General features: G+C 34.8%; 1 protein-coding gene and 1 long non-coding RNA gene across 2 annotated transcripts in view; one reads left to right on the top strand and one right to left on the bottom strand.

Moving 5' to 3' along the window:
* LOC106882356 (ubiquitin-like modifier-activating enzyme 6) overlaps positions 1–8,668 on the bottom strand; it is a 295,927-nt gene extending 287,259 nt beyond the window's left edge. Inside the window, exon 1 of the mRNA XM_052970971.1 lies at positions 8,561–8,668. Within this exon, the coding sequence (XP_052826931.1) occupies positions 8,561–8,613 (53 nt within the window). The 5' untranslated portion in view covers positions 8,614–8,668. The remainder of the gene's footprint in view (positions 1–8,560) is intronic.
* A 9,720-nt stretch (positions 8,669–18,388) lies between these two features.
* LOC128248919 (uncharacterized) overlaps positions 18,389–24,323 on the top strand; it is a 44,475-nt gene continuing 38,540 nt past the window's right edge. Inside the window, exon 1 of the long non-coding RNA XR_008265071.1 lies at positions 18,389–18,637. This is a non-coding gene — a long non-coding RNA (uncharacterized LOC128248919). The remainder of the gene's footprint in view (positions 18,638–24,323) is intronic.

Raw genomic sequence — 24,323 nt, 5'->3', positions numbered from 1 at the left:
AGAGAGAGAGAGAGAGAAAGACGGGGGGGGGAATGAGAGGGACAGAGTAAAGCAGGGCCATCACTATTTGAGAGAAATGGTAGTCATAGAAGCATAGAGGGATCGAGAGAGCCAGACATGACGGGAACTAAATATAACGACATTGTAATGATACGGACAGAATAGTGAGCTCTGTGGTAAGGTGTATGAATCAGAGCAAAATATGAAATACCGGCGAGGCTGAAACAAAAACCAAATCGAACTTATCTTCTAGCCATGTCACTGAGCTTCATGTGTATACACACACAGACATGCACACTCACACAAAAGCATACATTCTTATACAAACATTCATTGCTACATATATAAAATTATCCTGTAGTATTAAACGTCATCAGTATTTAATGCTAATATATGACCATATTGATATCAGTTCCATGCGTCTTGGATCCAACACCACTCTATGCATACAACCAGCACACCATCATCATCATCACTAACTATTGACCAGTTTCAAGACTGACCATTCCACTGACTGCACAACCCAACTAGTTAAGGTAGAGCAGTGCTTGTTAAAATTACTTAATAACAATAGTAGTTTGTATCTTTGGCACAAAGCCAGAAATGAATGAAGAGAGAGAGAGAGAATAGTCTATTGAATTAAGCCCCTGCTGTGTATTTTATTGACCCCCAGAGGAATGAAAGACAAAGTCAATACCAGTGTGATTTGAACTCAGAACACAAAGATAGCAAAATTGCATTAATCTCGTGCTCTACTATTTCTGTGACTTTATAATTAATAATGTTGATGGGGATACTAGCCATGATGACTTCTTTTATTTGTCCCAAGAGCAAGAAATGAGAGGGGTCACTACAAACATAAATTACAAAAACAGTGGAGGAATGGGGTTCAAAGAACTAATTCTGAAAAAAAACAAAGAACACAACACAATGTGAAGCGAATGAAATGAACCATACCAATATAAGAAGCGGGGACAACCACCTAGGGCCAATGAGGGAAGCCCACAAAACCAAAATTACATTAACTCCCTCGAGCATATACCCCCCACCTAAATCTGTTTTCCAGCCTCCACATAGGTTGTATGTATAAGGTGATGTTGCAACTTTCATTACAGTACATGGAATTTGCTGAATAGAAAAGGAAATTTAGAAGAATGTGCAGACCCTATAATCTAGGGATACAAAAACAATGAAAACAAACAAAAGAACTTTCCCTACAAAAGAGTATGAAACATTTTTTGTTAAGTTTGCTTGAAACACCAGCTTAATCATTGGAAAATTAGTTATTTTATGAAATCTCTCAAATTTGTTTGTTCTTCTTAAAATCAATTAAAACACAGTTTATTTAAACAGAAATACAGTCAAGAACAGCATATATGTTTTGGATATTGTCAAAAACCACATGGAAAAAAAAGGATTCCCAATTGATGTATCAATTCTAACAGAGGACAATTCATGTTTGGAAGAAAAGGAGAAACTACCTAAATATAAACAACTGGAGATCCAGATCAGCTAAACAGAAATACAATCAAGAACAACATATATGTTTTGGATATTGTCAAAAACCACAAGGAAAAAAAAGGATTCCCAATTGATGCATCAATTCTAACAGAGGACAATTCATGTTTGGAAGAAAAGGAGAAACTACCTAAATATAAACAACTGGAGATCCAGATCAGCTAACTATGAAGACTGACAAGAGAGATATATCCGCATAAAATTAGGCGTCTGGGATGGAAGGGAATGATAACAAATCCAGCAGACAGACACATAACCAGAACTCCCTCAACAAACACATAAACATCATACACAAGAAATAGCACCACAAGGCATTGCACATATTACTCTTAATATATTGCACCTTCCCTCTCCACCTTATGCTACTTCACCTCACCTTTTTTCTTTTCCTTTCTTATTGCTATTTTATCTTGTTTCTTTGTATTTAAATGTTATAATTTAAATTAATATTATGCTGTAAATAAAATGATTTATATATTGCAAAATAAAAAAGATGAAGTGTATGCTTCACTGATAAGGTCATAATAAAATTGAAACGTGCAGAGTTTTAGAAAACAGACTCAGAGTAAAGTGAAACATGTAATAAAACTACTACTACTACTACTACTACTACTGATGATGATGATGATGATGAGGATGATAATGATTTCAAATTCTAGCAGAAAGTCAGCAAGTTTAAGGAGAGGGATAAGTCAATAGCATCAATCTCAGTGCTCAGATGGCACTTAGAGCTGGAGGAAATGTTGCTAAGCATTTTGTTTGATGCTCTAATGATTATGCCAGTTCACCACTATGAGTGATGATAATAATAATAATTGCATTTAATACAGGTGCAAAGCTCAGGGAGGTGGGCTGGCAGAAATGTTAGCATGCCAGGCAAAATGCTGAGTGGTATTTTGTTCATCTTTACATTCTGGGTTCAAATGCTACCAGGATCAACTTTGCCATCCATCCTTTCAGGATCATTAAATAAGTACCAGTTGAGCACTGGGGTTGATTTAATTGACTTAGCCCCTCCCCTGAAATTGCAGGCCTTGTGCCAAAATTTGAAACCAATATAAGTACAAGGCTTGAAATTTTGAGGGAAGGGGCTTAGTTGACATCATCAATCCCACTACCTGACTGGTACTTTATTCTATTGATCCCAGAAGGGTGAAAGGCAAAACTGATCTTAGTAGCATTTGAACTCACAATGTAAAGAACAAGAAGAAATGCTGCCTAAACATTTTATCTGATGTGCTAATGATTCTGCCAGTTCAGTAATAATAATGGTTTCAAATTTTGGCACAAGGCCAACAATTTTAGGAGAAGGTGGGTGTGCTAGTTGATTTCCTTGCTCCCAGTACCTAACTGGTCATTTATTTTATCAACCTGAAAGGATAAATGACCTCTGCAGGATTTTGAACTTAGAATATAATGTTTCAGAACCATAGGGTATTTTTACCAATGCTCTAATGATTCTGTCAGTGTACCACCCTTATGCAGTTGATGATGATGATGATGATGATGATGATGATGATGATGATGATGATGATGATGATGATGATTCCTTCTATTTTTATATTCCTTTAATAATAGTACTTGACAATGGTATTATGCTACATATTTCAAGGGAGGAGTATATCTAATTGAACTGATCCTAGTACAAAACTTTCGTTACATCTCTGCCAACAATAACAAGAATGAGCCAATGAAAGAGCTCACTGGTGATCCTTAGTGATCTTTTAACCTTTTAGATATAGCAGCCAAATCACATCCCCATTGTTTTAAATACAGGAAAGACACTTTAGATAATGAAGTTTTAGATGTCCTTAAAAAGACAAGGTAGTCACCTCTGAAATACCTGTGATGACAGGTCTGCTACACAGATAACTATGATGATGTTAAGACTGCAACAGCATTGTTATACATCTAAAATATTGTCATTGTCATTTTAATGTCCAGTTTCCCATGTTTTCATGGGTCAGATGGAATTTGTTGAGGCAAATTTTCTCAAACAGATACCATTCTTACTTGTTTCCAAGTAAGTAAATATTTTCCCAAGACCAGACATGCCTTGGAAGATTGGAAATGAAAGACACTGCTTGCATGATGAAGACTCTTGTTGACAACCATTGCACAAAGTCAAAAAGACAGCAACACATACACACACATAGTTTCTGTTTATCAAAATCCACTCATGAGGTTTTGGTTGGCCTGAGGCTATAACAGAAGATACTTTCCCAAGGTGCCATGCAGTGGGACTGAACTTGAAACCTTGTGACTGGGAAGGAAATTTCTTGCCACACACCATACCTGCAATGGGTTTATTAAAATTATTAGCAATGATATTTAAGAGAATGTTTGTTTCTAAACTGTTCGTAGAAATCTAAGATATTTCATAAAAACACAAAAGAATTTATGTCACATGCAGAAATACTTGTGTAGTTCACTCATCTGGTAGCCCTGCTCTTATTTTAATGTTATTTAAACATTTGGGATGTAAATCAAACAGTTGCTTTTAATTATTATATTTCTTTTTCTTTTTTTTTCTCTGGTGGAAATAGTTTTCTTTGAGTGAATAAACAATGTAAAGGTCTTGATGTTCTGGCTGGAGGAGCAAGATTTATTGGAAATATGATGTGTAATGGATGGTCTGTGAATATGTATGTCTATGCTGTTTTTCTTGCTTAGGTAACTATTTTTCTTGGCTTTTATTCAGTATTGAAGGAATCTCTCCACCCACAGTGGTAGAGAAGGAAAAATAAAATGTTATAGCTAAAAACAATAATAATTATAAGAAAGAAATGGAAATAACAAATAAAAAATAAGGCAATTTCATAAAAGAAAGAAAACATAAAAAAACAATAAAAATACTGATATCTAGTTTATGATAAAGTATCTTGTGTGTGAAATAATTTGGATGGAGCAGCAGCAGCGGTGGTGGTGGTGGTGGTGGTAGTAGTAGTAGTAGTAGTAGTAGTAGTGTTGGTAATGATACAACAGGTCAAAAAGTTAGGTAGTTAGGGAGTGTGTAGAAGTTATCCAGGTGGATAACTGCAGAATCACTTTTGGAAATTTGTAATGAAAGAAAGGAAGACAGAAAGTAAGGAATGAAAGACGGTATGTAGGTGGTGAGTGGAATAGGCATAGGGTTGGGAGATTCAGTTAAAAGGAGAAATGGAGAGGAAAGAAAGAATGAAAAAAAAAAAGATAATTTACAGGAATGTCCAGTCTCATAATCTTGGAATATAAATAAAATAAAATAAAGAAAAACAAGCAAAAAAAAAAGGGAAATTTGTGTTTTGGAATGATTCAGAATGGAGTCATTATAAACTCATTGGCAGGAAACTTATTAAAGGTGAAACAGGCAATTAAGTAAGATATGAGGGTTAGTTGGTTTAATGATCAACCTAGCACCAACCACTACATACACAGGTCATATACTGGCTACAACAAATATATATATCGCACAACAAACAGCCACACAACAGATGTCTTGCCCATCACACATACTCAAAGACCCCAAGACTTACATGTACACACATACGTGCACAACATACAAAATCCCCACAAACACACACACACACATACATATATACCATTAGACACTATACAACATACACAACACCATCTAAAAACCCGAGTCCCCTTCCCCTCACTAAACATATTCTCTCTTACTCTCTCTCACTCACACACTCATCATTAGACACTACACAGTGTTCATAATCTACAACAAACAGAGCATACACAACCCAATGATATAAACCTGACATTTACTTCTCAGGCAGAAAACTAGGAATCAGAGTTCAGTATATTATTGTAAAAGAAACACTTTTTTTTTCAGACATTTTGATAGGGACTAGGGATGTGGGTTGTGTTGTTGATAATGTGGGCAGGCATGCATGAGGGTGGGGGATGATAGATATGGTAGAGTGGTTGATGATGGTCGAGATGATGCGTAGGTGTTATTAATTGTGAAAGTGCAAAAGAAGATGATAATGGGGTAAGGAATGTGTGATGGGTTAATAGCGAAGGTAATGATGTGGGGGCTACTGTTGATAGTTAATGCGGAGATGTTACTGATAAAAGTGTTGAGGTGGGATGGTTAGTAAGTGGTGGTGGAAGTAGCAGTAGTTATGTGGAAGGAGTTGTTGAAAGGATCTTTAATAAACAACCATGGGGATATTGATAAGAAGAGAGTAAGGTCATGATGAGATTGTTGGTAATGTAAGGATTAGTATCAGAGATCTAAGAAATTATTGACAGAAGCAGTATGTGATGGACATTAATGGAAAAATATACAGTTTTATTGGGAAATATGGATATCAAAAATGGAGCAGAATTGAAATTCTTAATCAAATCTAATGCCCAATTGCACACAAAAATTGACCAGTGACTATGATAATGATGATAGTGATGGTGGTGTTGATGCAGAAAATGGTAATGATCAAAATATCACTTGGCAGACATTCATAACCTTCAAGAACAGGCAAGAAAATGTCTAGAACTATAGGCAAGAAAAATCTACTTTCTCTCCCTGAACATTTGTCAAAACTCCAACCCTTCAAAACAAACAAAAGAAAATGCCACTTCACTACTCAAAAAAAAATTGCCTCAATAATTAATATTCAAGAATGCATAACTAAAACCATCAGGCTTCAACATATCTGATGCCTTCTCATAGAGACTACACACATACCACTGTAAATTAAAGGACTAATGAACTAGTTATGTATATTACAATTAATATATGTTATAAAATGTTTGATTTTACAGGATTATAATAAATACAGTAAATGAATCATTTATCAGTTTTGATAAGTGATCCAGTTGTTTGATCAATAACATATCAATCTGCTCATTATATTAGAATATAAGTGGCTGAGTATTCCACAGACAAGTGTACCTGTAACATAATCCTCAAGTAGAATCCAAGTAGTGCAGAGCTGACAAGACTAGCACTTTTAATTACAGGAACAATTCACCCACCGACTGGCTTCCACAGTCTGTCCATCCAATTTCAAATCACAAGACTTGGTTTGGCATGAGTTTATGGTAGAAGATATTTACCCAAACTGCTGTTGCACAAAGGGATCAAACCCTCAACATTCCATAATTGCAAAGTGAACCTTTTAACCAGTCATACCTGGGTCATACCTGTACCACAAACATGTGACAGACTACACCTTAAATAAAACATCACATTAAATGTATAATTATATTGGTTTCAAATTATTGGCACAAGGCCAGCAATTTAGGGGGAAGGAGTAAGTCAATTACATTGACCCCAGTGCCCAAGTGGTACTTACTTTATCAACCCTGAAAGGATGAAAGGTAAAGTCAATCTTGGCAGAATTTCAATTTAGAACATAAAGATGGATGAAATACTGCTAAGCATTTTGCTTGGCATGCTAACAATTCTGCCAGCTTGCAGCTTTAAAATGTATTATTACATTAAATCCTTTTGTTACCATATTTCCAGTGAAATATGCTACCAATGTTTCAGTTAATTTTTTTTAAAATAAGGAACAATTTTAGTAAAAAAAACTTTGTCATCATAAAGCTGGTATTTGGAACATAAATTACCATGAAATGTTGATGAAAACTTCTAAACAGGAAATTTATAACATAGAATCAGGAACTGTCTCCAACAGTGTAGCATCAAAAGGATTAAATGTATTATTACATTAAAATATATTATTACAATTAACACAGCACATATGCAAGACTTATTAAACCATGCTGAAGCTTAATATCAGTTAATTCTTATTGAATACTTTTCTATGGGGAATCAAAGAATTCAACATTAGAATGATAAAAACTTTCTTCGGATTCAATTCCAACAATCTTTGATTTTCAGTTTAACAAAAATAAATTGAATTCTTCTTACTGAATCATGTTTGGAAATGTTTCAAGATCAATTTTTATCTAATCTTATAGTTCTCACAATACTAACTAGTTTTTTTTTCCAATAGCCATGAAAGAAAATCAGGCAATTAGTTTGTTTTTGATATGAAGCACTGCTTGAAGCAACATTGTATCTCACAAACTAAAATGTAGACATCTAAGTACCTTGTTTCTCCAACTATCAGTGGTTAAAAGCATTGGGCTCGTAATCACGAGGTAGTGAGTTCAATTCCTGAACTGAGCTGTGTGTTGTGCTTTTGAGCAAGTCACTTTATTTCACATAGCTCCAGTTCACTCAGCTGTAGAAATGAGTTGCAACATCACTGGTGCCAAGCTATATAAGCCTTTGCCTTAGCCTTAGATAACATTGGTGGCATGGAGAGGGGAGGCTGTTATGCATGGTGAACTGCTGGTCTTCCATAAACAGCCTTGCCTAGACTTGTACCTTGGAGGATAACTTTCTAGGTGCAATCCCATGGTCATTTATGACCAAAGGGGGTCTTTACCTTTTATACTCCTAACAATTTCATAACAATAGCTTTTGAGTTTAGGTTGTTGTTGTTGTTTAACCCTACATCAACATTGATTGAACTGATTAATGATCACAGACATTCTGACCATGACAATTCCAGTGTTTAGGCCTGCATTGTCAAATGTACTTTTGTCTTATTTATGGTGTGATTTAAAGGAAATTTAGCTGTTGTTTCTAGCAGGTTGAGTGACCATGTAGAGGATTCTTTGTTGTCTCATTAGGTTAAAATGAGGTCAAAAAATATATCTGTTACATTGTTGCTGTGTGTTGGTTGGTATCAGAAGTCTGAGAGGAGTGGACCTCCAGGTAAAAACAGTCACTAATCTTCCAGCTTTTATATTCTAAAAGTAGTCGGGAGAAGGATAGCAGGCCCCTACAATGCTGACCAGTGATGTAGCTGGCATTCAGCTTAAAGATTTATAAGTTGATGTCTTCCTGCAAAATGTAGAAGAGCAGGATTCCAGAGGAATTTTAGTTCAAGGGAATAAGGACTAAGAGAAATGTTTCGTGTGGTCAGGACCATGGGGTAGTGTGGGTCAGGTACGCAGCTAGATAGTTAATTCAGAAGATTGGCTATCATCATAGTAGTGATAAAATGAGATGAGAGAGGAAAATGCTCACCAGAGGGAAAAGAGACATTGTGGGTTAGAAATACATCTACGTGGTAAATTCATACGGTTGGAGGCTATTGTAGTAGCAACAGAAGAGGTGGTAAATTCATAAGGCTGGAGGCTATTGTAGTAGCAACTTTTCAAATCAGTAGTTAATGAATTGATGAATAAATCATAACCTCATTGTCAGACAGTGAAATGACTTATCTTTGGATGTCATCTGGAATGTATGTGTGTGTGTGTGTGTGTGTGTGTGTGTAGCAGTACTATCATTTCATATCTATGAGAGCAGTATGGTAATATGGGGGAGGAAAGGGTGTATTTGAGCTTTAGAGGTAAAATTTGGTGGGGCCAACAATTGCATCTTGTAAAACAATTTCATAATTTATAAATGACAGAAAATTTATCCCAACACTAAAGCAGAAGCAAAGAGACTTTTTCTTCTTTGCTCGCTGAGTCAAGAGGATAAGACAGAGTCCAAGACCTTTGCAAAGACTCCAAGAACAGAAACGTTAATGTTCTATATAAACTGTTGCTGGAAAGACATTAGCAGGTAGGAGATTCCAGAGATTATGAGAAGGAAGGGCTGAACATAGCAGTTAATGTAAAGCTTGGGAGATAGATGTAATAAACATGATGAGAGGAGGAGGTATAAGTGGGTTAGGGGTGTTTGAGTGCAGGAGGTAAGAGACTGGCTAGCTCTGAGGAACAAAGTGGAGGAAACAACATACCTGTGGGCCAGAGGCCAGAGTTTGTCAGTTCATCATTAAATGAATGCAAGAATGTGGTCTAGGATGTCTGTGTGCATAGTAGCAGCACTGTCCTAGATGAGGAGGGAGAGGAGGAGAAGTACTCTTCTGTTGACCTCAATGGAGCTTTTCAGAGTGTCAGCAATTGTTGGGGGATGAAATATTTTCTGGCTCTGAAGAGACTGAATAATTTCTCTCCTTTTATTGTATTAAACATCATGAGGCTTTTAATATCCAACTTTCTAAAGCATGTGGCAGAAGTATTAGTTTATTAATCTCAAATCCTGAAATGTAATTAATTACATTGTATTTTTTTACATATGTACTTGTTTTGAACTCCGATATACCTACTCATGGTACCTTTCCCAGTCAGCACATGGGTACATGAATAAAGGCAATGGTATGTTGCTAACTTGTCAGCAGTAATTCTTGGCCACTAAGTTTTCAAAGTGATCTCTCTCAGAGTATTTGCGGCCTGAGTGACTGAACCATGTGTTAGGCAACATCCTGTTTTGTTGACCTTAGTTCTGAGTTCAGATCTAACGCAAGTCAACTACATCCTTCACCTGTAATATACTGACATTGAAATTATTGACTCTTTTATCTTTTACCTGTTTCAGTCGTTAGATAGGGGCCATGCTGGGGCACCACTTTGAGTTTTAATTGAATAAATTGCCCTCAGTAGTTATGTTTTTTGGAGTTTTTTTTAAAGTTTGATACTTATACTACTGGACTCTTTCATCAAACTGCTAAGTTATAGGTACATAAACAAATCAACACCAATTGTCAAAGGGTAGTGAAGTGACAAACACAAACATGTGCACACACACAAACACATATATGATGGGATTTCACACAGTTTCCATCTAACATTTTAATTCAGAAGGCATTAGTCAACCTGGGGGTTATAGTAGACGACACTAACCCAAGGTGTGTTATACTGTAGAGTTGAACCCAAAACTTCGGTGTTGCAAAGTGAGCTTCTTAACCACACAGCCATGTCTGCACTAACTTTATACATTTCCTTAATAAAAATTGATGTTGTTCCTAAAAACAGAAATCAATATTACAGTTGGTGAAAACAGTTTCATCAGACAATGTTAATTGATCAATAAGCAATGATGTTTTGAATTTAGCTGTGAAATCCAGGATCATTCCTCCTTTTTATTTTTGAAGATAACAAATACAAGTGAAGACCAAATAGCCAGTTTACTGACTCTCCATTCATCCTTTCTCTCTACATGTTGGTGACTTGGCCCACAAGGGAGCATTTATGTGTACATTCATCCTGCTAGACAGCAGTAAATCTCTTTCCAATCATACACTACTTTCTTAAAAAAAAAAGACAATAGATAATGTAGTCTCTAGACACTCCTAACTAGAAGAGATGGTCACAGTTGCAAAGGCCTGGTTCAGAAATGAGTTGCTAACCCGGGTTAAACAACAATATACTGTTGATATTTGAACAAAATTTGAAGAGATCAATTGACTAATATATGACATTAAAATATTCATAAATTCTTTGAGTGGGAAAAGTTTCAAAATTATTATTATCATCATTATTATTACTATTATTCAGTTAAATATGTCTTCTATGCTGGTATAGGCTGGATAGTTTGACAGGACCTAACAAGTCAGAAGACTATGTTGAGCTCCAACATCTGCTTTGATATGGTTTCTACAGCTGGATACACTTACTAATGTCATCCACTTTACAAAGTGTATTGTGTACTTTTTAACATAATACTGGCACAAGAGAAGTCACCTAGCAATTTACAAGACAAAGGAAAAGACCCCTCATCTCAGTGGCATTGTAGCAGAAAGCGAAGTGGGTCTATGCAAGGTGTTGAAAGCCTAAAATATGATAGATGGACAGCCACAGGCATCTTGTTATAGAGGAGATACATGCTACCCACATGATACAAAAGTGGGTGAGAGTAAGTAGAAAGAAGACAAAGATGGTGGTGATAAAGGTGTGAGAGTATACTCTCAAGAGACAAACTATTATTATTATTATCAAGGTGGTGAGTGGGTGGAATCGCCACTGGGCCAGACAAAATGCTTAGCAGCTTTTTTACCAATTTTATGTTTTGAGTTCAAATGCTGCCAGAATTAACTTTGCCTTTTATCCGTTTGAGTAAAATAAAAATAAGTACCAATTCAACACTGGGGTCAATGCAAATGAATTACCCCCTCCTACAAAATTGTTGACCTTATTCCAAAATTTGAAACCATTATTACTATTATTATTATTATTATAAACTCAAATATATTTCAATCAAAATTGACTCAAGCCATGACTAACTTAATAGTATAACCTGGTTCAATGCACTAAGACATTTTTAAGGGAGTTTTTGTTCACTGAGATATATCCAGGTATAGGTGGTTTGTCAGGTGTCCCTTGAAGAAATTTGTTCAGATATCATTTTCTTCTTTGATTTGTTTTGGATAATGTTAAATAGAGCAGACCCTGTTAAGGGAAAGTTACAGTTGAAGAGGGTTCTAGATGATCCAATCAACAGAACAACCTGTACATAAAATTAATGTGGATGTGGCTGAGCACTCCACAGACACATGTACCCTTAACATACAGTAGTAAGCAAAAAAGAGAACGATTAATATTTTGTTAAATGTCGGAAAAGCTTGTGAATGTACAAATTTGCAAACACGGTTAACCATTAGCTAAATTCTCTGCATAGCAGTATTTTGTGTCTTTAAGTTTTGAGTACAAATTCTGCCATGGCTGACTTTGCCTTTCATCCTTTCAAGGTAAGTACCAGTTGAGTACTGGGGTCCCTGTAGTTGACTTACCCTCTCCCCTGAAATTGCTGGTCTTGTACCAAAATTTGAAATCAAAATTATGTAGTCTTATATTTATTGTGTGCTTTCACTGCACTACCAAACCACAGCTCCATGTGTTTTGGGTATGTGCTATGGTTTGCCTTGGTATTTTTACTTCTACTATCATTATCTTTTATTTTTTACTTGTTTCAGTCATTAGACTGCAGCCATCCTAGGGCAGTGCCTTGAATTTTAATCAAATGAATCAACACCAGTACTTATTTTTAAAGCCTGGTACTTATTCTATTACTCTTCTTTTGCTGAACTGCTATGTTATGGTGACATAAACACATTAATACTAGTTGTCAACCAGTTGTAGGGGATAAATACAGACACACACACCACATCTCTCTCTCTCTCTCTCTCTCTCTCTCTCTCTCTCTCTATATATATATATATATATATATATATATATATATAGCCATCCGGTTGCACCAGTCCTCAGTTAAATCGTCCAACCCATGCTAGCATGGAAAGCGGACGTTAAACGATGATGATGATGATATATATATTGAAAGTCCTCTACATAAGACATATGCAATGCCTAGCAGTGCTATTTTGTATATGATATATGTATATTTCACAATTCCAGGGGTTTTGATTATGCATTTGTATGTGTTTTGATCATACCTAAAGCACCTATTATTAGAGGAACTATTTCTTTTAATAAGCCCCTCATTTGGGTTATTTCTATTTCCAGATCTTTGTATAACGATAGTTTCTACATTTCTCTTAGAGATTACAATATTATTATTATTATTATTATTATTTATTATCATTAATATTATTATTATTACATATATGCAAAACAGATCAGACTGTTGGAAAAAAATTCTTCTTCTTATTATTATTATTATCATCATCATCATTATTATTTACAGATTCAATTTGTCTGCATGTTTTTAACATTTGTTTTCTTTTGAACAAATTTCAATTGTAGCATTATTGATTTGGACAAGTTGTAAACAACAAATCATTATAATAATAATATTACTGATAATTACAAAAATTATTATTATTATTATATTGGTTGAATTGAAATCTGATCAGCATTCAAATTCACAACATCATTGTTTGATGAATATTAAGTGACCTCAGCTTCAACCGGTACAATGAACAACAAGCCACTACACATTGTTATTACTAACTGAAGCTAAACTCTAGAATGACATGCGTCGGAAGAATTAGAGCTGTTACAGTACAATTTGAGGTTACATTGTTTTTGTTGACTTTTCAAACATAACTAGAGTGTGTCTGTATAGGTGGGCAGATCAATATTTGGGAATCCACATGAAAATAAATTCAGGAAGTGAAACAACATCAGCATACAATAAGGGACTTAATTAATAGTTGCTATTTGGGGCCAATTAATGAAGCAAACACAAGGAAAAACATAAAAACAAAGGGAAAAAAAAAGAAGAAAACTACCATTTTAATTATATTATTGCAGGTTATCTATTTTGGTACAATCCAGAAGAATTGATATTAGCAGAGAAGAATAGGCAATTTTCCATGTTCAGGCCAGAAATTATCTTTTATGTTTGCGTCAACTTCATAAAAATGAAAGCCACATAATATTAAAAAAACATTCTTACATTTGCTGTTGTTGATGAACCCCGAGGTTCAGGCTTGATTAAGCTTATGACTAAAAAATATTTCAGCCATGACTGGCTCATTGGTTCCCCTCCTCCGGACATACTGTATCTAGGATAACATTATGTAATATGTCCTTCTGTTCTAAAATTGGTATGGTGTGCCTTGAGAAGATTAGGCTGCTATTCCTAGCAGGTCAAGAGTCTGTATAGAGACACTCTTGTTGCTTCAATTTTGTTATTGGGTCAATCATGATGAAAAAGATTTATGATCTTAGGTACTCCAGCTATGACCATCCCATCATTTTAGGAGTATGTAGGACTATATTGTCTAAGGCATCTTTTTCTTATATCAGACAGTAGGTTGTAATTTGAGGAACATTTTGCTGCTATTTTTACAAGGTGAGCATCCACATAGAGCCTTTCTTCTTGATGGAGTTGGCAGAAATGTTTGATAATATAGTACTTATGGTCTAATCTTTGTATATAATGAAATGTTATTAAGTATAGGAAATAGTTTTAATAATTAACCATATAACAATGTGAACAATTGTTTTAATAAAGAAAAATAAACTGAATAAAAAAAAAGCATGTGAACAATATGAGAGAGAGAGAGAGACAGACAGACAAAATCCACCAGACTAAGTTTTGTAAGTACGTATGAGTAGATATGCTTCAATAAATACAAGTGTGTGTTTGAATATGATGTAGTGTGCTGGAAGGAGAATGTAACTGGAACCAGGAGAGGTGGGGCACACATGAACAATAGCAAATGTGATGGAAGTATATGCAATAAACTTAAAATGTACAAAACTTTCAATAGTTCAATACCTATTTCATCTGTTAGTAATGCTAATACTAAGTACAGATAGGTGGCTAATAGGGTACTAAACATTCAACAAAAGGGCTGAGAGCTTATATTGTCTTTAGTGAAGACACAACCCTCAAAACGGCCAAGTTCAATCAACTTTAAATAGGTATTATGGAGTAAGTACAATTATTCACTTAAAGAGGTGGCAGCACTGTAGGTTATAGCCCTGAGTTTAATTCCTCCTCCTGAGGCTATTTATGGTTTGAAGACAGAGCCCTTGGGAGAAATTTTGTCAGGCAGAACAAGGCTACTTGGTGGCAGGGAGCAGGCTTCCTTTAACATTCAAGGTGGGTTTTAAGGGAGGGCCCTCTCAAATAATTACAAGCCCTGCTTGGAGATGTATGGGCTCCACCAGACTGACTAGCATAAGAACCCCATAGACAACCTAAGAGTTATGCGACTCATTAACATATTACTGGTATTTTATCAGCCCTAAACATTTCAAAGATAGATTTATTTTCAAATGAAAACCGTTTGGAACAAAATGTATAAAGCATCTACTCTGGTACCCTACATTCACCAGTAGTAGCAACATAAATAATAATAATAATAATAATAATAACAGTAACCATTTGAACTTTACATATTGATCAGATACTGTACAGATTCATTTTATTACTCTTGTGCACACTCACACACACACACACACACACATACACTTCGTTCAGGTGTGTGTATATATGTGCATGTGCTTTCCAAAACACATTGTAAGTTTCAAAGAAACCCTTTCACTTTCAATTTACTGCTAAGTTTCCAGCAAAAGACTATCTTTGCCCAGTTCTGCAGTTTCACTTTCTGGTCCATAAAACGAAAGATTACTGATTTTTCTATTAATTATGACTGCAATTTCAATTGATTACAAATGCATCTTTGGAATACACATTAATTATATTGACCTTGACTTCACTACATATTCATCATGCAAAAGGCATCCCTGAGAAATTCTGCCAAGTTATAGTCCTAGCATAGTTTGAAAACCAAACACACAGCCCCACTCCAAAAACTGATACCATAAAACACTGAGTTGTGTACTACATTCACAGAATCAATAGATATCAGTCAAATAGCTGAAAATTGTTTAAATTGCGCATCTAAAATGTAGGAGAGCTATTATGAAAGAAAGCTTTTATTGTGTAAGTGAAAATAATAAGTACTGGAAAGCAGCCAAGTGACTATGGCGTATATTTGTTAGATGCTAAGAGAACCTCTATCATTGACATTTGCTACACACATTTTGTTGCCTGGTAAACCTGGCAACTTGATTAACTTCAACAGAGTTGGTTCTTGTTCAGAACAAACAATTTCTCACTGCAAACTGCATAGTCATCATCATCATCATCATCATCATTTAATGTCCACTACTCAATACGTCTTTCCATTTTGTAAGGCGTTAGGACATGATATGCAGCAGATTTGACTGCTGTTACAGTAGGTCAAGTAACCTTGTAGTGCTCCCTCCTACCAGCCCCTAAAATGTCTCAACTGTGGGGATATGCTGCAAGTGTTTCCTACTGGGGGTCAGACCTCTAAGTTTGATGGTCCCATGCTTCATATGTTATGAAATCATTAGGCACATAAAATCATTAAGCATATGACATCCAGATTCAGCTTGGAGGAGGCAGGAATTAATGAATTTACTTTGATAAAATTATCGAAAAAGACATGAACATAACTTTAAATTCTCACAACCTCTTAAAATATAAAATTTTATATCTTAAAAGCTAAACAACATTTTTAGAGAAACTCTGGAAATTGATGAAAATCAACTGGCTGGTCTATTCCAGAGAACTTGTAGGCAAGAGTCCATGGAGGGCAATACTGGTTCCAGATAAACTCAAGAGAGTGCCATCAGAGTGAGTCCAAAATGTACACAGGGTAATGAAACCATTCTGCATGCACTTGCCTAGTGCTTGAGCATTGCTGACTTGTGGAATAATGTTTAACAGCTGCTACCATGTTTAGAATAGATCCAGCTTTCAACAAAGATCAATATGAAGCTTGTTTTGCTACCTTTCTTTGGTTGGGCAGAGCAGGCAGTTTGCATTTGTTTGGTGACTTCGGCAAAAAATATTGTGCAGTGAAGATAAACACCTTCTTTGGCCAAGCCCTCATCAACATTTTCAAGTTTCACTTGTGACAGATACTAAGGTGGAGAGGGAAGTGTTGTCTGCTAACAAATTTGATGAAAGGTGGACAACAATGGTAAGCAGGTCCGAGTGAATGAGCCTGTTCTGAGCATGCACCTGTAGACTGGAAAATACAACTAGAGAGGACACTTTCTTTAATGGTTACAGTGATCATACTTTTAGTTGGGTTTCCACAAGTAGTCTTTGGAAGTCTACCTACTTTGAAAGGAATCTTGTTTTTGCTTTTGCTACTTCTGCTGTTTGTATGCTTTTTATGTATTCCCACACTGTATCATCCTATACCATCCTTGATCTTTCTGTCAATCCTTGTAGTTAATAAAAAATCATCATCATCATCATTATTTATTATTAAGGCAGCAAGCTGGCAGAATCATTAGCACACCAGGCAAAATGCTTAGCAGTATTTTGTCTGTCTTCACATTCTGAGTTCAAGTTCCGCCAAGGTTGACTTTTGAGGTCAATAAATTAAGTACCAAAATTTCAGGCCTTGTGCCTATAGTAGAAAGGATTATCATTATCATCATCATCTAAATGTAGACAGTATTACACAATATTAATCTCAATTTCATGTAATATAGAATTTCTGTTTCATAGTATTTTGATTATATAGTGTATACACACACACACACACACACACACACACACACACAGACAAAAAAAAAATATAAATACACCCTCACTGAATATACATATATTATGTAATAATATATTCTTTCACATACACATTTCTGCCATCTAAATATTTATAAAGTAATATAATTTGGACACACTGACGACTGAGATTACAAAACAAGCCTCAACATTGAAATGAAATTCAAATCATGTCCTGTTGTATTTATTTCACTGAAAGAAAGGAAGGAAGAAAACATGTACAGTCATGTTTTGTGGGTTTTATTTCTGATAACTGACTGCTATAGTTTCCCACTCATAACTAAGGCAACAATGATGAAGCCACTAATCTGTTTATCAAATTTAATCTTTTCATCCACATCACAGATTAAACATTTTCAAACCATGCTTTAACATTTTGCTTTCTTTTATTTTCTAAATTCATTTATTTCATTATAATCTTTTCCTTCATCTCTCTCTCTCTCTCTCTCTCTCTCTCTCTCTCTCTCTCTTTGTCAATGGTTGTTGTTGTTATTATTATTACTGAGTGAGAGAGCAGCACATGCCATCAAAATGACACAGGGACACAAATATATGAAGCCTAATATACTCATCATGGCTACTCATCTGATAAGGGGACACCAGACACATGCATCACAACCATATATGCATGACATTGTGACCTCATATCAAAATAAACAGTGCATAACCTTGCAGGTGGGGCCCAGTTAGAATTTTCTTCAGGTTGAATAGCCTATCCTGCTCAAAAGGTCCCTGAATAAGGATTGTTTAAGGATGATAAACAAAGCACCCATGTTTCCAGGGGTAAATTATTCAAACCCCAAAGAATCCCTCCCAACACATGGCTATGATGCTCCCCCACAACACCTGCTCATGATCAGAGGTGCACATATTGTCAACCACTAAGGGTTAAAGTCAAGCAACTAACAATCAAACTTGTGGTATTGAGCAGAATATTTGCTGTAGCCCATCTTTTACACCAAGACAAAACATGTACATGATAACACTTTCAATGAGTTAAGATCAGAAGCCATGACAACCACTGCCTGATATTGCATCAGGGCATATTATTATTATTATTATTCAGTAGTTTTATTTTTATAACGTGCTTTCACTTCACTACCGAGCGCAGCTCTGTGCGCCTTGGGTATGTGCTGTGGTTTGCTGTGGTGCTCTTATGTTTACTGTATTGAAAGTGTTTTGCGTAGGATGTGTGCAGTACCCAGTAGTGCAATTTTCTGTATGTTACATATATTTGTAAGTCCTGCTATTTTTGTTATGTATTTGTCTGAATATTTTTTTATTATACCTAAGGCACCTACTATGATAGGAATTGTTTCTGTTTTTAGATTCCAAATTCGAGTTATCTTTATTTCCAGGTCTTTGCATTTTGAAAGTTTTTCCATTTCTTTTAGAGAAACGTTGTCATCTGCTGGTATTGATATCATCATTATTATTATTATTATGAATGTTCGATTATTATTATTATTATTATGAATGTTCGATTATTATTATTATTATGAATGTTCGATTATTATTATTATTATTATTATTATTATTATTATGAATGTTCGATGTAAATTTTCTGATCATCCCTTGATATTCATATTAAAAAGGTAGAATACTTACAAGTTACAATCTCCCACTACTACAATCAGTAGCTAGCTTTTCACACAAGTATGGTGGGACAGGGAATGGTTTATTTATTGCTTTGTTTATTTATTTTATATATACATATTTAAAAAAAACTTTGTGTTGTATGAATACTTTCGGTCTGTTCCATTCTTCACCAGAACTGCAGCTATGAAGAGAGATGGAATTCTTTCTGCATCTTTATCCACCATACAGCTGCCGCTCCTGCAGCAGACAGACAGTTGTTCAGTTTCAGATTAAGTTTAAGGCAGACTCAATAATAACATGCATTTTACATGTCTGCTGCATTTTGCATATAAGCTCTTAGTGTGTACGTGCATATCTGTATACACACATATACACACATGCTTTCTAAAACTGTTTGTCTCACTGTTTGTTTGCCTGCATATCTGTCTACATCTCTCTGTCTTTCTACCAAATACCTTACTATATGTTTGACTGAATACCTCACTATATGTCTGTCTGTCTCTCTCTCTGTCTCTTTCTCTCTGACAATGTAAGCATGTTGTTCATTTGTCTGTTTTTCTATTCAGTCATATTGCCATCAATTTATATCTCTCTCTCTTCTGTGTATATATATCCATCTATTTAAACACAGCTAATTTCTGTTTAACTTCTGAATAATAATAATTTCACACAAATCTTACACTAGTACGTTCTCCTTTTTACAATACATATGTAGCAAAAAGAATAAATTCTTTCAGGTTTTGTTTATCCCCCTCTCTTTTCCTCTCTAATAATGTCAAGAATTTAATTTTGAAAATAAATATGATGTATGTAAATATTGCAGTTTATCAAATTAATCTGTTAGTGTGTGTGTGTGTGTGTGTGTGTGTGTGTGTGTGTGTTTGCATGTATGTACAAGCATTTATGCAAACATTCATATATTCATGTGAAAAAGAATAGACTCTATCAATACATAACTTTTTACAATGTATGTGCGTGTGTCTGTGTGTAGGTATGTACAAGTATTCACACAAACATGCATAAGCAAAATAATAAAATCATATTAATATATATACATAACCTTTTAACTATGTCTGTGTATGCGTAGTATATGTGTATGTGTGTGCATGTGTTGTGTGATGTATGCACAAACTATTTCTGAGTGATATGAAATCATTGTTATTTAATAAAATAATTTGGACACAAAAGTGTGGTAGGAGTCTCTCAGGAGAATGGCATCTGCTGCTTGCTCTCAATTTAACGAAGGAATATTTTTGCATGTTCTTCATTAATAATGCCCTTGAGAAAAGCATGAGTACTAAAACATGTCATCTTTTATGTCCTTAACTCTTAAATAATATTGAAAAAATATAATTCATTTAGTTATATAAGTAAAAAAAAATAAAACGTGGAATTAAATATTTTAAAGAATAAGGATGTTTCTTGCTTTTTTTTTATTTAGTTTCTATTATAGATAACTTAGGAAACATGGTTAAGTTGCTGCTGTTGTCTGCTTGTATTGAAACTTATTGCAAATATCCTCAGTGGAATTTCTGGGATGGTGAAAACCCAATTAGAATATCATGTAACTTATAATTCTGTAATGCAACCTCAATGAAGATAAGAGAAATAATGTAATGTGTTCGTCTTATTTACTCAATCTATTTATTTTGTTTAGTTTTTGTTTCTTTCATGTCTGACTAAACAAAGATAGATACAAAAACATAATATAGTTCTCAATATCTTGCAAAACTATTTCAAACTTCTAATCTCTCTAAAGTAATTTTCAATAATTATATTAAATAATGAAGTGTATTACAATTCTAGATACATATTTTTTAAACGACAATTAAAAATGAAAACATGTATTGAGTTTTGAAATGTAATTTTCCATATTTTCTAACATGCCATCAAGCAAGGCCTACATGAAGCTCCAGATTTTTGTGGCATCCTCCCTGAACCCATAAGAACACAAGATTATTTTGGAAATTTAGAAAGGAAATCATTCATCATCATCATCATCATCATCATCAGATGATGATGATGATGATGATGACGCAGAGGAGAAGGCCTAGATGCTACAAATGTGGCAGTAAAGGCCACTTGATGGTCTTTTGAACAAAAGAGAAAAAGGGTGGAAAAAAAAGGCAAGTAGTTGTAGAGATAATGACAACAACAAGTCTCTGAGATGCAAATGGCAGGGAGGATGGGTATGGCTGATGCTACACCCATAGTTTCACAGCACCATTGCTTTGACATGCTAAGAACCGTCAGAGCATATGCAGAGATAGAGTTACCAATTCCTGAACAACATCAACATTAGAATCCACCAAAGTGAAGCAACAAAAAGCCAAAAGGTCCCCTTTTTGAGCAGAGAACCAACAAGAGGCTCTGATCAACAGTTCCACCCCAGTATCTCCCAGTGATGCAGAGAAGAGATGAAGCCTTAACAAAAAAAGAGGACAGAATAGAAAGGGAAAGAAGAGGCTGAAAAGGAATGGATCCAAACTGAAGACAAGAAGGATGCTGGGAGTCATCCTTTACAAAGAAGTATCTATCTTTCTGAAGTGCAGAGCCTACAGGGTTAACTGATTTAAAATAACTAAGCAAATTTATATATCGCTGGAAAAGCTACAAAATTAGGAAAATGACATTGTGCTGAAGGAGGTAGTGTTAAGAGATAAATACAATGAACCTTTAAAGGATATATTACTGCTGAAAACAACACCAACATCTACTGACAATAAAAGCTGCACTTCACAGAGGATGTGGAGAAACTTAATGGCTTAGCTAAAACTGAAGCTCACTGGTATATTAAGGGAACCTTAGTTACAGTCATAGAAGTTGATCAAAATCGTAATGACATTCCAATCCTAAATAGATGAATTTCACTTGGTCATTTTACTAATATATTTTTAGCCTTTTTTCAGTATATTGCCTAACATTTATTACCGCTTCCCCTCTATATAGTCTATCTGGACATTCCAATGTGGTCAGTCACCCTGTTGTTTGACACATTTTATTTTGCAGGTATAGGATCTTATGGTAAATAAAGATTATTCTTCTTCTTCTTATTATTATTATTAAGACAGTGAGCTGGCAGAGTCATTAGCATGTCAGACTAAATGTTTACCTGCATTTCTTCCAGTTCTTTACATTCAAATCCCATCAAGGTCAATTTTGCCTTTCATCTGTCTGGGGTTGATAAAATAAAGTACCAGTGAAGTACTGAGGGCAATGTAATCGACTAACCCCCGCTTCCCTTGAAATTACTGGCTTTGTGCTAAAATTTAAAATCATTTTAAGACACTTGGTTGACAGAATTGTTAGCACATCAGACAAAAGGCCTAGCAGCATTTCTGACTTTACATCCTGAGTTCAAATCCTGTTGAGGTCAATATTGCCTTCCATCGTTTTAGGATTGAAAAAATAAACTGCTAAACAGATAGTGAGGTCTATAAATAACCTTCATTCCAAAAACTGCCATTTAAGATGTAAGCACTAGATTTGAGTGGCAAGGGGAAAGAGATTTTATGAGTAGCCAACTTTAAACATTCAGCTTCAACAAAATTTGTTTCCTTATCACAATATAAGAAATTATCATCATTATTATTATTATTATTATCAAGGCAGTGATCTAGTAGCATTGTTAGCAAGCTGGACAAAATGATTTGTAATATTTCATCTGTCTTTATGTTTTGAATTCAAATTCTGCTGAGATCAACTTTGCCTTTCATCCTTTTGGGATCCATACCTGTTGAGCACTGGGGTTGATATAATCAACTAGCCTCCTCTCCTAAAATGTCAGGCCTTGTGCCTATAGTAGAAAAGATTATTATTATTATTATCATCATCATCATCATTATCATTATTATTATTACTGTTAGTACATTGGTAATGAATAAAGATTAAAGACTACTTCATCCTTCATTTAACTCTCTTTAGCTACTATTTTTATTTATATTCAGGTTAAAAACTCTTGTAAACAAGTCCCATATCCACAACTGTCAAGATTCTAGAATTACTACAAATAACCTTCATTTCAAAAAATACCATCTGTGATGTAAGCATTAAACTTGGGTGGCAAGGGGGAAGAGGTTTTACGAGTAGCCAGCTTTAAACATTTGCTTCTACATTCTCTATATTTAAATTCGTAAGACACTAGTCAGCTTGACAATTTAATCAGCTTGGAGTCTTATGAATACGTTTAACCTGGTGATAGAGTGGAGTGGAGGATTTGGTTGAAATACCTGAAATAGATTCCATGTTGCAAAGAATGGAGTCTTTAAAATATGAAAAAAAAAAAAAAAATGTACAAAAATATGTTTTTGATGAAAAATAGTAAAGAATCTACTAAGACAATTTCGATGTCAGTTGTGCATTGCGTTGCATATAACATAATGCTAATATAGAGTCTAGACAGACAACTTTGTCTCGGCAGGCAGAAAATATGCTCTGCTACAGATATAGCAGCCTACCACTGCAGGAGAGAAGAACAAATAAATCCACCTCCATCAACACTGCTAACATCACTATCACCTTTATAACAACAAAAAATACCAAGAATAAAAGCAGGAAAAAAACCAAAGAATATAATGGATAATAAAAAGTAGTAGTAGTAGTAGTAGTAGTAGTAGTAGTAGTAGTAGTAGTAGTAGTAAGAGAAGCAGCAGCAGCAGCAACAAAAACAGCAGCAGTAGGTGTGGTATTCAATGAACGTTATCTAACTTCATTCAGAAATTTGTGGCATTATTTGTGGAGCCTAAGACTTGAGAAACTACATTAAGAATGGTTACAGCTAGAATGGTTACAGATATGAAATTAGACTCTGCTGCTATCTCTGTCGGTTGTCAAGTTACAGGCTTTATATTAGCAGCAATATTACTATTTAGTCTACTAAGTTGTGTCATGGTTAATGCTTATTTTACTGTTTACTGTCACAGCATTACTATTATCTATCTATATATATAAAAATGAGAATGTGTGTCTGTCTGTCTGTCTGTGTGTGTGTGTGTGTGTGTGAATCCCTAAAACTCGAGAACTACGCAACCAATTTCATTCAAATTTTACAGATGCCTTACTTAGGGTTCCAGTTGTGTTTTAGTCAAAAACTTTTTTTAACTTCTTGCAGAGTTCGAGCCCACGGCAACATAATATCTCCTCCACTATTTAAGTATTACATGTCAAAAGTGAAACAAAAACACTCATGTCAAATACTTTCACTTTAAAAATGAAACTATTCCACTAACTGAAACAATCACATTTCGATACTGTAATGACAGATACTTTCAGAGAGAGAGAGAGAGAGAGAGATGTATATGTATACATATAGATGTATATGTAC

This window comes from Octopus bimaculoides, chromosome 10 (assembly GCF_001194135.2).
Source record: "Octopus bimaculoides isolate UCB-OBI-ISO-001 chromosome 10, ASM119413v2, whole genome shotgun sequence".
Lineage (NCBI taxonomy): Eukaryota > Metazoa > Mollusca > Cephalopoda > Octopoda > Octopodidae > Octopus > Octopus bimaculoides.
The sequence above is the reverse complement of the archived record's forward strand: the minus strand, read 5'-3'. Positions and strand labels throughout refer to the sequence as shown.